The sequence below is a fragment of the Macrosteles quadrilineatus genome, unplaced genomic scaffold (genome assembly GCF_028750875.1).
Source record: "Macrosteles quadrilineatus isolate MER2022 unplaced genomic scaffold, UCM_ALF_1.0 Scaffold_3__2_contigs__length_128488019, whole genome shotgun sequence".
Taxonomy (NCBI): domain Eukaryota; kingdom Metazoa; phylum Arthropoda; class Insecta; order Hemiptera; family Cicadellidae; genus Macrosteles; species Macrosteles quadrilineatus.
In genome coordinates this window covers 36983774-37002289 of record NW_026542596.1, presented here as the reverse complement: position 1 = coordinate 37002289, position 18516 = coordinate 36983774, and the positions used below count along the sequence as shown (strand labels likewise).

Genomic DNA, 18516 nt, shown 5'->3' with positions numbered 1-18516 from the left:
AATTTTGACACAAACTAGCATAATATAAGGTGAAACCCAACACATTTGCCATTCTTATTTCAACGACAAAAAACGAAACAAGTTGAATGGAATTAATTGAACCAAAGTGTGCTGTGAGGGTTGGAAGTTGTTGATTATAAGGGTGTGTAACTAACACTCTAACTTTATCAGTGAATGTAAATAGGCATCTAATTTGAAACCCTGAACTTAGCAGTATGTTTTGTTAGTTCAAACATTTGATTTTATTTAAAATATTCATTTTTGACACAAGAGTAGGTCAAAAATAAAAACAAAATGTAAACAATACAAAATGGCGGATGCGGATGTCTGAAAGCAGTTATAGAAAAAAATTTCATTCTTGATTTTATTTTTGTTTATCCATAGAACCATTTACCGAGTTCTTTGTCTGTTTACTGACAGGGCACTCTGTATAACAGTCCTTTGATAGTTCTTTAAAGTTCTTGTAATATCCACAAGTATAGAAGATAGATATTTTGTACACGTTACCAGGTACAGTAAAATAAGTCAACCTAGCATATATGTTAGTAAACATACAACTGGCATAATTTTATAAGTGTATTTATTACTTTGAAAATCATACTCTGCGAATTATGCAACAAACACAATACTTGTTTAAATACACAAAAGTTTGAAACCAAGGGGAAATTTAGGTGAACGGAAACTGTTGGAGCGGAAGGAAGAACAAGAACAACTTAGTTAACAGCTGGTGTCCTCTCTCATGGGATCAATAAATGGAGGTTAGTTTATAAACAAAATTCTTTAAGTTGATAAATACATAAAAAAAACCTTAGTTTTAATGTGAACTAGTGATTAAAATGATTAAAGTATTTAAAATACCTTTTTACTTAATTACCTCAGATTTAGATAATATTGTGTAAGTCTTTTGCAAGCAATTGGATTGATTTTTCAACCAACAAAGTATGACCTTAAAGTGTATACTTATGATTGATAACCACACCAAATCAACTCATTAAAAATTGATTTAATTTACTTTAAAATTATAAGAAAGGAAAACAATAAGATTGTATTTAATTAATTTGTAGATAATACTTTTTCTAATTACATAGCAAGAGTCTATTGACAAGGTTTTGAATTAGGTTCCTTATTTTAGGAAGAGGTAATTACATTTTTGGAAATGATTTAGTTTTTATAATACAGTCAGATTAAACATATAAATCCTTAACATCATGCTATTAATTTACTTATCTCTGTTATAAAAAGTGCAAGTTTCTTTTCAATCAATTGGATTAATTGATTAATTGCTAAATTAAAAAGGTATTTCCTTGAAGTATACACGCTTATTATTGTTATATTTTAACCGTCCTAAATCAACTTATTAACATTTTACTTCCTTCACTTGAACATTTAACGATAAGATTTCTTTAATTAAATTAGTTATAATATTTTCCAAATTACAATGCAATAGTATGTTGACAAAAGTATTGAGTTAGGTTTCACATTTAAAAAGAGGTACAGTAATTATACATTTTTAAATTATTCAGTTTTGGTACAATAATATCGTCAGATAAAATAATATAAAACCTTAACCTCATGCTATTAATTAGCAATCGATTTTTGTAAACAATGTTAAAGTATCCACAATCGTAGAGTATTGAAGTTGATTTCTATTAATTGTTCTACTGGTGTTCTCATGAATTAGAGGTATACTTAGCCGATGATACCCATCCTGGTGTGGATTTGAAATAAAAGTCGTTTTGACTCAAAATTCAACTAAACTATTTCGGTTAAAAACCGGTAGAAAGAATAACCAAGAATTTAAACATAATATTATTAAATGTTTGTACTTTTCACCCACTTATTATGAAGGCTGTAGAACTGGCCATAACCTGGAGTTGGTAAACTGTTATAACTCCTGTAAACACCAACTGTAGTTAATAATTTATCACAGAAACAGACAGTTGGTATAAACAACTCCACATCTCGCAGACGCTGAGTGATTTGGACATTTGTAGTGAAGTTTCCAGTCTTCAACCATTCTCATATTTCTTTACAAACCCAATTTTCATTTTACAGGTTTTGAGAACATAACATCACACATAGGAATATGACCTTATTTTATTGACTTGTATTGTAATTATAAGTAAAACAGCTAAATATGTCAAAGATATTTTAACTTGTAAATAAGCTGTGTTTTAGATTTGTGTTGTTGGGGAAGCTGAACTATTCTCTAAAATAGATTTAAGTTTAGTAAATTGTTTGAACCAACAACGTATTATGGTAAACCTATGTTACTGCAAACATTAATTTTTTATATCTACAGAAACTAGAGAATCAATAAAATGTATATTAAATGTATATTTTATGAAAATATTTACTTTCACAAATTAAATTTAACGTAAACCAAAATATATTTGCAGTTTGCTACAATATTAATTTCCCAACAGCTGTATGATTGTACGACCTCCCCAGTGACCAACACGGCTGTTAATTGGCTCACTACAATCTCCCACCTGGGACTGTATTGATTAAACATATTATCTCGTAGATTTATAAATGGTTAGTGACCATTATACTTCCAAGTACAATTACAACAATAAGAATAGCAGGTATAAACTACACAAAGTAACAATAAGCACAACATTACATATACTAAACTAAGTAAAATAACACAATACAGGGTGTGGCATTAGGGTGAGAAGAACTACAACATTCATATAACACTTAACAGATTCAAAAGCTCACTTTAGTTTTCCTTTCGTTAGTAATTGTCATGGAAAATGGATGGGTGTCAAGGAAGATTAGAAATACCAAAATTTAAAACACATTCTTCCTTGAAATCTAAAAGTATTTCAAGAAGGTTATATCTCATTTACACCATTTAACTATACGAATCCTTAGTTTATTCATTTATACATTAAAACTTGAGGGAGTTTAATTGATCAACTTCAGTAAAAAATATGCAAAATCCACTGATATACTGCCTAATTATTCAAAATTTAATACATACAAACAGTTACAAGTTTTGGGTAGTTTTACAGTGTTTAATTCAATTGTTTTAATACAAGACACAAGCTATGGCATATGAGTTTATTGTTATATATTTGTTATATGTTAAAATCAAATAGATTCAAATGTGTTTAAATAAATAACAAAGGACAACGTTACTGGACGATAAGATATTATTAATAGAATTATATTATATATAATATAATAATAATATAATAAATATAATATAATAATATAAAATATAATAATATAATATAATATTATTAATAAGATAATATTAACAAAACATCTACATAATCATAACATAAAATAGTTTCCACTAGATCCATAAGATATAAGTCTTATTTATTTTAAATTAAATCTGTATTTGTGCGCTTGACTGGTTAGCATTTCAATTAGTAATTATGATAGAAAAGGATTTTATGGATAATTGAAATGAGATTGAAATTGACCATGTTCATTTGTCCTTTTATGTTTTGTACGATTATGTATATGTGTAGTGTCATGTACGTCTATGTGTTACGTTGCTTGTATAAGGGGTTTGGTATATTGTATTATTGAAGTTGTAATGGTTTGTTTAATCTTTTGTATGATTGTGCTTGTGTCAGTGGTTATGTGGTAGTTATTCTTCATCCTATACAATTTGTTATGTAAAATCAATAAATGCTATCTAGTATCCACTCAAGGTACATGGAGACATCAGTGTAGACAGTCGTTGGTCTCTTTGAATACGCGCAGATCTGGTATCCGTATGACAACACCCCGATGAGGTAATATCTGCGAAGAATACAGGATAATTCATTTTGAAGGCTGAATTAATAAAAATCTGATATATTTAAACCATGACCAATTGTTTTGTATAAACAACAGTATGATTTTTTAATTTCTTAGATAATTGCAACATAGTTATGTAAAGTAAAAAGTCTAGTTTACGATAATGCTCTGTCAGTTGCAGAATAAAGATTCAAGCATGAGAAACCGATGTTTTGATGTGAACATTAAACATATAATAGAAAATCATTTAACCTCCATTCTATTATAATTTAAAATTGGTCATAGCTCGTACAAAGGCAATTTCATATATATTTCGACTTATTATTGGGTACTATTTTTTCATGAGTAAACCTTGTAGTATACATAAAATGCCCTTCTGGAACAAATGTAATTTTATGTATACTACAAGGTAATGTAGGCCCATTCACGTAAACATTTAGGGCCCAATTTTTTATTTATTTATAGATTTACTTAACATTTTATATGAACAGCTTTAGGTGGGGAACATTGAGGAAATAAATAAGGGAATATGTAAAAAAACCGCGAACTTATCAACCTCGTTTATCGATAATTAGGTTTTTAATTCAGTTTACATTTTCCAAACCCCCCTCCCTTTAAGAATGTGTGTACAGTTACATACATGACAACACAAGTTGAGTTCATTTATACCCAACTAATACCTTACAAAACGTCACAACAACCTAAATAAAAAAATCACAGATCCATTAAAAAAGATTTCTTGAACCAAGTCATTTCTACCACTTTTCAATATCAAGGTTGTCTTACCTAGGAATATACTGTAGATGGTCAGGTAAAATCATCATGAGAGGACCACCAGAGTCTCCATTACACGTGTCCTTCGAGCGACTAGCTTCAGTACACAACTGTCCTTCGTATATCTTCATGAGACAGTCTTTAGCTGGCACCAGCTTCATTAGTAAACGTTGCAGGACTGTAGTGGTTCTTATTTTACCATCTGCACTAGAAGATCTTGTATTAGTCAGTTATTTTGATGTTATCCATTGTGACCCTTGGTTGGAATACATTATCGATAAAATAAAAGGATTACCTTATACATAAACAGCTGCTGGTATGACAATTAGTTTTGTTCCCTAGATATGAATTTTGTCAGGCCATTGTATGCAACTACATCATCAATGTATAAATACATTGTGGTATGTCAAAAGATTCATCAAAATACTGAAATACTGCCAAAATCACAATAGTCAAAACTAGTCATGTTGATCAAATGATTAAAATGGAATAAAAAGTTATAAAACTGTAAAGGCTGGCCAGCATAAGTCAGTGACAGTGATAAGACAGTGCTGACCAGTCTTTACAGTTTTAAACAGTTTTATCACTTTTCATCCCATTTATCATTTGATCAACATTACTAGTTTTGACTATTGTGATTTTGACGGTATTTTAATGACTCTTTTGACATACCACAATGTGTGTATGTGCCTGTGGTTGAATACAGTGACCTGACGAAGTTCTAAGGAACGAAACTAGTTGTCATACCAGCAACTTTGGTTCGATAAGGTAATTCTTTTATTTTATCAATAGTTATTTTGATTGTTTTTTTATACCTATGTGTGATGATTAATATTCTTTGTCACGGATGTTCTAAAGCCAACTGGTTTTAAAATTATTTATAGTCACACAACCGAAAATTAATAATTTTATAATCAGGTTGAGATAAACTACCCCACACCATTACACGTTAAATAATTTCTGATGATAAAGTTGGTTAGTTTAAAGTGGAAATTAGATCTTAGCTCAGTTTTCCTTGTTAATTAAGGTTTGATATTTAGTCGAGTAACGTAATATTCTGTATGGCATACACTCATATGAATATTTATTTGAGATGTGAACACGACCTATTTTAACCCTAATATGAGTGAAGGATGAGTGTAGAATGTGACGCCGATGCCTTGTGTAGCCTTGTTACTGACTAAGAAGACCAGCTTTTTCATTAGTCAGGACCGTTTATAGAAAGCCCGATGATCAGGACAGCTGGGTCCAGTTTTGAACCATCAAAAAGCCACATATTTTTCTCAGTATCGAACCGGCGACCTTTTGATTACCAGGTGAACATTGTATTTAAAATAGAACTATATTTCAAAGAATAAAAACTAGTAGGAATTAATAACGTTGTTCTAATCTGTTAGTAATGATTGATTATATTGATAAGATTTTACTCAATAACAAAGATTAAATTCAAGTGATGGTTTAATTAATATAATTGGGAAAGAACTGATAGAAAAGTAAACAAAGAAATGTAAATAGATTAGCCTATTAACAATAAATACAACATATGATTGTATGTACAAATGGCAGGCAGTTGATAGTAGACATACTACTGTACTTCTAACATAGTCTTAAATTCGAGACTCATGAATTGTACACATGTAATACCATACTGTGAAATGTAGTAAAATCTAATAATCACAAACATAAGTCAAATAATATAAAGTCTTACATTTAGTGTTACTGCCCCATCCAGCTACCTCCACCGTATTAGGTCTAATGTTTGATTGATGAAAAGGTAAACAAATCGGCTGAACAAAATCTGGAAAACGTAAAATTTGATTGAAGTGTTTGTTTTCCCATTTGATTTGCATATGAATTCAAAACACCTGTAAACATATGTTCCTAAACCCTGTCGCTACAAATTGGACTTTCAATGTTATATTTTATACTATACGACCAAAAGGTAATTATATTTTTGTGGTAAATATCTTTTGTCACTTGGAATCGTATATTTTTTGTGGTATATTCTTTATGCATTGTTTGACATTTCTTCAATTACCTAAAATAAAACATTATTGCTTGTATTTTACTTTATTTGGAATTACTACTAGTTACATAATAGTATGTTAAGTCTACTGTACCATTAAAATTAATGTCTGCAGCAGTTCGAACTAGAGCAATATCGTGTGGTGACGTCATGTTGGCGTACCTGAAGTCCTGATGACGTAGAACCTCTTGTACTCTCATCCTCTGTACAGGAGGGGCACACATGTCACCATCACAGTCAGGATCCTCATCTAGCTTGTATTCTCCTATGAGAACCATGAGACTGCAACATAACATATACAGTAATATGTAGGTGTATCGTCGTGTAGTGACGTCACAATGACGCACTGGAACTCCTGGTGACTCAGGGACTCTTGGTTACACATCCCCTGTATAGGAGTATACACACCTAATACTCTCCTTTTATACATACATCTAACTTGTACTCTCCTAGGATAACCATGAGACTGCAACATAACATATACTGTAATATGTAGGTGTATCGTCGTGTAGTGACGTCACAATGACGCACTGGAACTCCTGGTGACTCAGGGACTCTTGTATACACGTCCCCTGTATAGGAGTATACACACCTAATACTCTCCTTTTATACATACATCTAACTTGTACTCTCCTAGGAGAACCATGAGACTGCGACATAACATATACTGTAGTATGTGTTGTAATGCTGTAATGATACATCATTACAGCATTACATGTAAATATATTGTACCGACACTTTAGGTGACGGTACAATGACCCACCGCATGTCCTGGTGACGTAGTACCTTTTTATCCTCATCCACGCGTCACCATCACGGTAAGGGTTCTCATCTAGCTTGTACTAGAATCCTAGAATAACCATGACATATTAACTTCAAGTATACTGTGGTATATTCTGAGATGTCTAAATAAGATATTTTTTATATTTAAATGAGATAAAGGAACTAAATAACATAAACTGGTATTTCAGCAAGGTAAAATACCCCCGCTGCAGCAAACCTGCTGACTAAGCGAATTTCCATTTGCCTGGATTGATTTTCAATTAATCTATTTAATTAACATTTATGTTTAACGAGTACCTAGGTTAGCTGCTACAGGGAAACTAATTAAGTGTGTTTTCAATTAAAATATCAATAGCTTAGCATGAAATAAATAAATAAGTTTGGTCAAAATATATCCATAAACAAGCTAAGTACAGTATTTTACAATATTCTCCATAAGAATAACATGGGAATTTTAAATTAACAATTTTTGAATTTTCTCCGTAACCAATCACCGTACAAAAACACTTTGATATACTAAGTTATTTGTTTTTTCTTAGCTCTTTAAAAAGGTATGGAGAAAAATTGATAAATTTTGTGTCTTAAGGGGGAAAAATGAGAAAACCCCATTTTTAACCCTAGAACCCCCCGTAAAACCCCGTTTCCATGGTCTGATCGTGCTGGTTCGCGAACTCATTCAAGTTTATCCCGCCTTACAAATTTGAACGAATGGTGTTTTTGGCCTCTGGGGACATCAACATCAAAAAGTAAATCGGTCCCGGTCCTAGGTCTTACCATGCCACATACGGTAATAGCTACTTCCCTATAGGGAAATTCGCTAAAATCCTCTCAAAACAGCCGAGCAATTTTCAAACCGTTCTAAGTCAATATGTTCTTAAGGTGATCATGTATGCCTACTTGAGAGGCTATGCGCAAAGACAGGACAGTAAGATTCTTAATTTGCTTCAACCAAGAAGAAATTTCATCATTTGGGACGAAGGCTCAAGTAAGGTGATCTCCCTGTCATTATCTTCTCATCTATACACAAGGCGGACTTAAATAGTATTCCGAACTATTTCTAGAGTGTACACCTAATCATTAATTTTAAAACTACCATGTCTAATTCAGAAATTCCGAAGCCGTTGTGGGAAAAATAGGAAAAATGTATATTAAGTAAAGCTCTAACAAAAACCGACAATAATATCCTTTTGAAATCTAGACTGATTTCCCTTTGCGAACAGAAGTATATCAAGTGAAGGCTGTGGAGCTATGAATACTCGACAAAACCCAGTAATAATAGTTCTAATCGACAATCTAACAGTGATCAATATCCTAATACAAATGTGAAATTCATATCGAGCTTAGATTCATATGTTTCTACAAATATATGACAACAAATTTGCAAATATCATTAGGCACACATTCTCTACTCACGACTTTATACGATGATAGTGTACGCAGTGAGCTGCAGTTATGATGTACCTTCTACTTATAACAGCTCCACCACAGTAGTATACAGTCTCCCCTTTTTTAACATTTACTGTAAAATTATAATTACCATTAGGGCTGAGAAAATAATTATCTATTTTTGAATGTGTATAGATCGTTGAGCACTTAGTATATTGCGAGGCTAACATCATAGCTCCTTGATAAATTGGACTTAAACATCTAAATAAATATGTTATGATAGTATATTTCATCAATTGGACGTAAAGTGACTCGAGGCGGATACATCTGATTGCTTACAATCGAAGTTTACAACTGAGGTTACAAAACATCTTACTTTTATCCTTGACTATTAACAAAACTATAACTTCAGTATACAATAGTAGCTCAGTATACAATATGAGCTTTTACTCACTATGGAGTAAAAGAACAACTTAGACCCGCAACCCATGTAATGAAAACGGCTATTTTTGCTGCAGTTTGGCGAAAAAACTCTTTTACCTACAACTGTGTTTAAACTAGCCGTTTCAGTTCAGTTTTTAGAATTGAAAAGGTTCCCATAACAGCAATGTTTACTTTCATAACACTAACAGCTTAGTTTTACCTAACAACATGGGTAACGGACCAATGAGGTTCAAGGATGGGGAGAGAATAAGTTAAGTTGTAATATTTCGAACTTCAACTAATCAGCTGTTAAAGCCAATTTAATTGTTGAGTGGTGCAATTATTCTTTAGTACAATGTTTCGTTGCATCACTGTCAGTGTCAATGAGAGGTTATACCGGTATACGAAAACATAACCTCTCTTAGAAGTTAAGAGTAGTGGTGTTTAGTAATTAAAACACTGTCGTGGGTAAAGTAGTGTATGCAACTCGCGTAAATAGTGTTAACGACACTCGTGGAAGTTTTTTTAGGGAATCGCCAAGGCTTGTCTATACCTTTTTTACTCGTGTTGTTAACGCTATCTTTACGCAATCGTTGCACAAACTACTATAATATCATTTAACCCTACTACTATGATTAGTTTTATTAGCTCTAAAATTTTTTAGATGCCTTGGTTGCGGCCACTCCTTCTAAACACTGAGTTTTCTGCCATGTTATTCTCAAAGGGTATATTTCGTCATTTACATTTGATGGATGTCCATAACTTTAAGAATTTCTTAGAAATTGAGATCAACAAGAAATTGCTCAGATTTTTAAAGGGGTGTTTTACGACGAATTGTGTTAAACTTATTGTGTGAAGAGAAGTCACAATTACTTTCATGCTACAGTTATATTTCGCCAAGCACTTCTGTTGAAACCACGATGCCCAGCTCCAAAATTTTTATTTTCATCTTCATTTACAATATTTAGGTGGTTTTAAAAGAAGAAATTTATCCCCTCCACTTGACCTTATTTTAAAAATTATAGTTCAAAAGATGATTCAGCAACAAGCATAAATAAAAATAATTGGTGGGGGAACTTCCCCTCAAACCCCCTAAATATGGTGAACGAAGTATATAAAAACTTTACCACATTATTCGAAAGGTAAATAAACAAACAAAAATTGCAACATCTACTACAATTTTAACGTATGTCTTGTCAGTATGACTGTGTTTTATACAAAAACATTCATAACTCCTTAATAGTTTAAGCTACAGCTTTGAAGTTCTGTAATATGTTTCCGCTATCTTTGTGCAAACTACGATTAAAAACCTTTAAAGCATTTAAAATGGTGATTTTTTAAATATCTGGTTCGAAATTTTACGAAACCCGTCTGAATTCTTATTGCAAAAGCTGTAAATGAATATATTACCATATGCAAGCAGCGCCATCCAGGGATACTGTCCCATCTCTGCATCCTCACCTCCTATGATTCTACTGCTTTCGCTGAATCCACAATGTCTATTGTGCAGCAGGTCGTAGTTGTGGTGTCTTGTTAAGTCTGGAAATTAATCAAACATATTGAAAGTTTGTCTTTATCCAAAAAGACCCATGGAGTATATGTGCACGATTTTCAAATTGCATGTAAGACACTCTTCTCGTTAAACCTTTTTACAAGTAAATACAAATCCACAAATAAATAGACTCTGAGTAGAGAAAGATACAGTGTTGTAAGGCAAGTCAAACACTTACATTTAACTTACAAAATAATCTACAATAGAGATATATTTTCAAAATACGTAGTATCTACCCAAGAAGTTATTTTCAATGCGTAGACCCATGTGGGCTATATTTTAAAGTTGTATTCAAAGTTCTACTCTATAAGTTTTAATAAAGTAGGAAACTTTATAAATTCAATCCTTACTCTGTTTAAGTCTTGGATTTACCTTCTAAGAATCTGTTTATGAATATGCAGAATAACATCAGGCCACGAAAACTTGAGCTGAGACTTGGGTTTATATTCAACTTTTGTACATAAATTGCATTTGTATGTTTGTCTTTAAATTAAGTACTCTTTGAATTTAATTCTAATTTGGGTAAAACTCAATAATTAAACTTTTGTGAGAAGTAGCTATGTTCCTACAAAATTCATAAGTAAAGAAACACAATCGTAAATTCTTAGTCATATGCCAACCATTAAAAATATACTACTTTCTTGTAGGTACCTAAATACACGGTGTTTATAAAAAACTGCAAACAACTATAAAACTTGTATTTTTCCACTTAAAGCTATGAAATAATGATCAAAGTCTTGAATATCATTTCAAGTTTAAGTGCATAGTAAGGAAACTATGCACTTCAATGAGAAAGAACTTCAATGAGTTTTTTTTTTTTTTTACTGTTCACAAATTGTGTGTTGAACATGCCTCATATCTAAACGCCCCAATTTGTGGTTTCTCTCATAATTTGAAAACGGTACGTCCTATCTTACATTATTATATGATAAAAGTTAAATCTTATTAAATTTTCAACAACTTTGGTTCAGTACATTATCAGTGAAAACGCATAGTTCCAGAGATATACGCGCTCAAAAAGATATATCGTTATAAGGATATTTAGCGTTCGGAAAGAATTATTTACCTAATTTTTTTTGTTAAAACCTTATTGTTTTCTCTTTACTTAATATATTCTCAGATATATTTACTTACAGAATGTTGTAGATAGTTAAATTTATTTCAATAATCTATACACAAATGTAAATATACCGGGTGTTTCAAAAGGAATTACCCGGTTTTAACGCTTTTCTAACTTTTATACTATTAAAGTTACCGCTATAAAATACACATCAAACAAAAAACACACATTATTTAACAAAATCGATCCAGCAGAACTGTAGATTTAATTGTACAAATTTGAAAAATAATCTCCAACTTTTTTTACCACTATAAATTTGGAGGCTGCTTGACGTTTTTGCAAATAACTTTTAAATGGTGAGGAAATTGACCAAAGTGGAAGGTAATATTCCGAAAGAGAATAAAATTAATTTCCAACAATCTACTATTATGCATTTCTTGAAAATAATCCAAAGAGGTACCAAAATTGCCTCAAAATGAAAAAAAATTGAAAATACCTGTCTTCAATGTAGACAATAGACATAGCAAACATAGAATTTCACACTTTTTTATTTTAAGGCGAATTTAGGCTACATTTATTGAGTATTTCAAGAAATTCATGAAAGTAGATTGTAGGAAATTTTATTCATTTCGAAATATTACCTTGCACTTTGGTCAATTTTCTCACCATTTTAAAGTTATTTGCAAAAACGCCAAGCAACCTCCAAATTTATAGTGGTAAAAAATGTTGGAGATTACTTTTACAAATTTGTACAATTAAATCTACAGTTCTGCTGGATCGATTTTGTTAAATAATGTGTCTTTGGAAGACATAAACTCTTTGAGTTGCTTTTTCGTTTGATGTGTATTTTATAGCGGTAAGTTTAATAGTATCAAAGTTATAAAGCGTTAAAACTGGGTCATTCATTTTGAAACACCCGGCATATTTACATTTGTGTATGGATATAGATAGACGTAAATTTAACCATCTACAAGTATCGGAAGCTTGAGACTGTGTGGCTTGAAAGACACTGACTTGAATGAATGATGTTGGAGGGCCTTCCCTTTGTAAAAGAGTAACCGAATAAATACTCTTTCCAAAAAGCACCATATGGTTCTCTAGCAAGGGTTAGTTAAGAGAGGTAGAACCAACCACACCTTGGGATGATGCATTGTTTTGGGTATTGATTAATGTAATTGGTAAAATATTTTACCTGAATAAATCTGAAGAGTATTCAGAAGGACCAACAAGAAGTTGAAGAATATCCTGTTCGTAGACTCCATCGTAAAGTTAACTTTTTCGCACCACACTGTCAAAGTACTGTGTGCTGCTAAAAACAAATACCAAAGTGCCTACACTTTTCATGTCAACTCATCTTGTGGTTTTCCTAGTAAGTCGAATCAGATATTAGTGATTATTAAAACTAAACTGTGGAGCTTATTCTCAAACTAATTAAAGAATTAAATGATTGTCTTTTACTGTTGATTTAAAACTCAATAAAATTGAAATAAACTGTGAGTATCATTGTAATCAGGCAGTGAAGCCTATTGATAAGAAAATTCGGTGACTGCAATAGATTGCTGTAATGAGTCTTTCGAAGTGAAACTCTCTTACCTTATGTATAGTTATAATATTTATCCCAAAATTTAGTTGTTATATGGTTCATAAATCTTTATTAACAAGTCAACCTAAATAGGTGCTTCAATTAAATTTATAAATCCACTTTTTTGGGGGAAATCACTGTTAATTTGGTTGTTAGGGTGAGTTGATTTAGCTTAAGAATTCGCGGCTCAAATATCGTTAAAACTTTCTTCTTACCTATCGCGATTAAAAATAACCCCAGTACTGTTCATATACGTATTTTACAAAATAAATAGGGATTCTGATTTATTTTAAATTATCTTTTAATTTGATAAAGTATATATCCTTTTTATAAATTAGGTCCGTATGCCATGTAATTTTTACACATATTGAAGAAGTCTAGTTTTTAAAGCCTCATAGATAGCAAATATTCAAACAAATACAAATACATTACCAGTCAACAATAAAACCGTTTATATTTTAACTGAAAATTTATATAAATAATATGTCATGAGCTATTCATTTGTGGGTTTAGCAATGTATTTAGTTCCAAAACAATGTGAAAACTTCAATGAATTAATGCATTTTCTTATTAAGACAATTGATCAACTATACTGTACTAACGATTTAAATAATTATAACATGATAATACAAAATAATATGGTATTAAATAAATTACAACAAACACAATTCACACGTAATATATTACTAACTCATATTTAAATCACATCCATACATTGATCAATAACATTGCAAACAATTAACACGCGTTTGTAAACGTTCAAAAGACTTCTTAAGAGATTTGAAGATAGAATCAAAATTAAATTCAAGCTCTTTTGAAACTCTCGACGTTTTCATTGAAACAAAGTAGGTGTGACTTTTCTTGTTCAGTTTTCAAACGAGAAACCTAGACACAAACTGAATAGGAACGTTCTCATTAGAGTCTAAATGATTTTAAATACTTTTTCAACCTTTAAAAAAGAATTCTTTTCTTAAACCATTCATTCAACTGCGTAACCTAAAATAAGAAGCTGTAATGAATGGTGATGGACGTGTTACAATTAAAAACACTCACATGAGTCCAAACTGATTTATATAATTATTTTGTTTGCCTATTTCAGATAGTGAGAAATGTATGAAATAGTTTCTCATTTAATTTAATTTAACAGGAAGAGTCTAATATAAAGTAGGTATAATCCTTAGAAGTATGTTTTATCTAATAGTGTTCAGTTATGAAAATTACTATACCATGAAATCCTAGGCACGACTATTTTTTTAAACATTACTTATTATAAAATGTTAAAATTTAACAAGTTATTTTTGTCAAGTCCCTCCTGCATAGTGACAAATACGGGTAACATTATAATGGGGTATTGTTAGGGACCTGAGGCAGTACAAGACAATTGAATGGTCTCAGTTTACCGAGTGTAGTCATAGAAACACTAAGGTCAACTTGACTCTGTTTAAACAGCCAGATGAATACAACTTGCAATCTCAATCTGAAATGTTCATGCGACAAATTGCACAACTTTGTTAAGTACCAGTTATATCGTAAGGTTTTCCTAAACAATATTTTACTTTGTAAACTCGTTATCTAGATAAGTAAGTATATATCTTAAAAATATCAGGAACAATGTGGGTGTTTTTTATTATACCATTGTGGTCGTAGATAAAATATTAAGTACGTAAATCCTATACTCTAATACGAGCAATGTTTGCTTGTATGCTTGCTTGCTTGCAGAAAGATCTCGAAAACGGCTCCGACGATTTTCTTCAAATTTTGTAAATAGTTTATTTTTGGCCTAAAAACGAGATAACTGCAGTTAGAACTGCCAACAAAAATCTAATTACGTAGAAAAATGAAACTGAAAGTCACATTTTTTTAACATTAGTCTAATGGGTTGCTAAGTAACCATGTTGGTTGAATGAAATAACAAGGAAAAAGTAAACAAAAGACTTGTAAGTTGTAACATATGTGTTCATAAAGGCCCACAGTGTAGTAGAAATGATAAAATACAGTACGAAAGCAAAAACATCACTTGTTACTATTAAGCAATGATTATACTGAAGCTTACTCGATACATTGTAGCAAAGGCTAACTTAGCAGTGCGGAGTGTGGGATCTATTATTACCATTAGATTAAGGTAGATTTCCCATCCTTATGGAACAGCTGAATCCAATTTAATTGTTAGTTCTGTCCGTCTTCTGTAGATGTCGTGCTTTGTTTACAATTTGTTTCTTGTTATTTCAGTAATTTAAAACCTCGTTTAACCAAATAAAACTATTTAATCATAAACGATAACTTGTTCACTATCTTACCGTACTGTATTACTATTTTACTATCTGTGGCTATATAACCAAACAGTGAGACACAAATAATGAGAAACTAACCAAAAAATAATATAAACAAATTGTAAACAAAACACGACATCTACAGAAAACCAAACAGAACTAACAATAAAAGTGGTTTCAGCTGTTCCATAAGGATGGTAAGGTATCTGCAATCCTAAAATGCTATGGGAAGGTAAGGAAACAGGTCCGCGACATAGGAAGTGGTGAAGGAAGTAGTCAATGCGAGCTATCCTGAGTGCGGGAACTGTTTATGACGATTAGATTAAAGCGTTAAAGTATCTGCAATTATAAAATGCTATGGGAAGGTAAGGAAACGGGTCCGTGACGTAGGAAGTGGTAAAGGAAATAGTAAAGGTGAGCGGGTCGGAGTGTGGGAACTGTTTATGACGATTAGATTAAGGTATACCCAATCCTAAAATGCTATGGAAAGGGAGGGAAACAGGTCCGCGACGAAGGAAGTGGTGAAGGAAGTGGTGAAGGAAGTAGTAAAGGTGAGTAGTTCGGAGTGTGGGAACTGTTTATGACGATTATATTAAGGTATCTACAATCCTAAAATGCTATGGAAAGGGAGGGAAACAGGTCCGCGACGTAGAAAGTGGTGAAGGAAGTGGTGAAGGAAGTAGTAAAGGTGAGTAGTTCGGAGTGTGGGAACTGTTTATGACGATTAGATTAAGGTATCTACAATCCTAAAATGCTATGGAAAGGGAGGGAAACAGGTCCGCGACGTAGAAAGTGGTGAAGGAAGTGGTGAAGGAAGTAGTAAAGGTGAGTAGTTCGGAGTGTGGGAACTGTTTATGACGATTATATTAAGGTATCTACAATCCTAAAATGCTATGAGATGGGAGGGAAACAGGTCCACGACGTAGGAAGTGGTGAAGGAAGTAGTAAAGGCGAGCAGTCCGGAGTGTGGGAACTGTTAATGACAATTAGATTAAGGTATCTACAATCTTAAAATGCTATGGGAAGGGAGGAAAACAGGTCTGAGACGTAGGAAGTGGTGAAGGAAGTAGTCAAGGCGAGCAGTCCGGAGTGTGGGAACTGGAAACCAATTGTAACAGTTAGATTTATGTATCGGAAATTGAAATACTGAAATGCTATGAAAAGGGATGGAAACATGTCCAAGACATAGGAAATGGTGAAAGAAGTAGTAAATGCTAGCTGTGCGGAGCGTGGGAAATGTTTGTGGCAATCAGATTAATGTATTTAAAATACTAAAATGCTATGGAAAGAGATGAAAATAGTTCCACGGCGTAGGAAGTAGTAAAGTTTAGCATCGCAGATTGTGGGAACTGGGAACCGTTTGTGGCAGATGAATTGATGTATCTGTAATACTTAAATGCTATGATAAGGGAAGGAAACAGGTCCATGACGTAGGAAATGGTGAAGGAATGTAAATGCTAGCATCGCAGAGTGGTCCCCAGGTACTGTTAGTAAAAGTAGTAAACATCATGTAAATTATTCAAACTAAACAAATGTAAATCGCTTAATAACTCGCATTTTTACTAACATACTTTTGAGAAACAACGATTTATTAATGTTATGTAAAAAAAAATAAATTATCCGAGTTTTTTCAACAGTTTTTTCTGAACTTTTTTCTGTGTTAGGGTAGTCATTAATGTACATAATCTTACAAAATCAAGCTACTATAACTCGTTGTTGTAGGTATATTCACTATAACTTTTAAAGGAATCCAGAAATCCTTTGTCTGCATATTTTAATAACTGTAGTTCTTTGTCTATTTGAGTTTAGAAGAGAATTATCACCCTACAACATGGGATAAATAACTTGATTATAGATAGCCGTGTTATTATTAAACATATCAAATAAAATTCGTTCTCCAACTTGCTAAATATATCTGCATACATCATAACTGAACACAGAAACATAGAATATCGCTGCAACACGTAATCCTTTTTAAGTGGATCTGGGTTTAGTGTTCAAAACTTGCTATAGATCAAGTGATTTGCAGTGAAATACAACAGCGAAATATTAGGTAATGCGTTCAATATAGTTATTTAATGGAATGGTTTATCTGGGTTAATGATGCATTTGGGCTTAGTTCACGATAATGATAAGGACTATTGGGTTTCAACCAGAATATCTATTGTGTTTTGAATTTAGTCTTGTATTACACTGATATCGATTCGATTAACTAATGGCACACTTATGCAATATACATTGGTGGCCACATGTCAGATGTATTGCATCAAGTATCATATTGTCGTTTGATATTTGGCGAGGATTCGCAGTGCAGTCAATTATTGTAATCAATTAGTAAGGGGATACAGTCAATTAGTTTAATGGGTACAATTAATACAAGTCATGTTTATTATACACATAGTTAATTCTTATTACAATTAATTATTATGTTACCTACAATGTAGGTAGCAAGCTAGTATAAGGGTAGAACGTTGTTCTTCGTTTCTTGACCTTTCAGGTTCAAATCCCGCAAATCACCAATGGATCTTTTCAAATTGATAATGCTATAACCCTGTAGTAATAGCGTAAAGTAATGAGTAAAACAGTTGTATGCTAGAGCCTAGCGTCCTAGTATGAGAAGGAGGGGTCCAGTAAACGGATTTTTATAATTTTAATTATCAATAGCGATTAAAACTTATTTCATTAAGGTAGGAATTGATTCAATACAGTTGCTTTAGCGGTGTGCAATAGTGACCAATATGTTTTCGCAACTATATATTTAAGTCGGACATTAAAAATTATTTTATTATACCATATCACTTCGTGTGGATTTCAGATTAGAATATGTGAAAAAACTACATTTTCTAAAGTTTTAAAACACAATTGCCCAAAGATGATTATAACTAAATACACTTTTCT

At 32.0% G+C, this 18516-nt stretch overlaps 2 protein-coding genes across 2 annotated transcripts; both read right to left on the bottom strand.

Moving 5' to 3' along the window:
• Window positions 1–3354: 3354 nt before the first annotated feature.
• LOC128988394 (CLIP domain-containing serine protease B4-like) lies at window positions 3355–4732 on the bottom strand. Its single transcript, XM_054409645.1, has 2 exons — window positions 4549–4732; window positions 3355–3765 (listed from the first exon to the last, which is right to left on the bottom strand). The coding sequence occupies exons 1-2, from the start codon at window positions 4695–4697 to the stop codon at window positions 3645–3647; spliced, it is 270 nt and encodes an 89-aa protein (XP_054265620.1). The 5' UTR covers window positions 4698–4732; the 3' UTR covers window positions 3355–3644.
• A 2422-nt stretch (window positions 4733–7154) lies between these two features.
• On the bottom strand, window positions 7155–13039 carry LOC128989113 (phenoloxidase-activating factor 3-like). Its single transcript, XM_054410978.1, has 4 exons — window positions 12959–13039; window positions 10565–10693; window positions 8759–8864; window positions 7155–7212 (listed from the first exon to the last, which is right to left on the bottom strand). The coding sequence occupies exons 1-4, from the start codon at window positions 13026–13028 to the stop codon at window positions 7155–7157; spliced, it is 363 nt and encodes a 120-aa protein (XP_054266953.1). The 5' UTR covers window positions 13029–13039.
• Between the last annotated feature and the right edge of the window lie 5477 nt (window positions 13040–18516).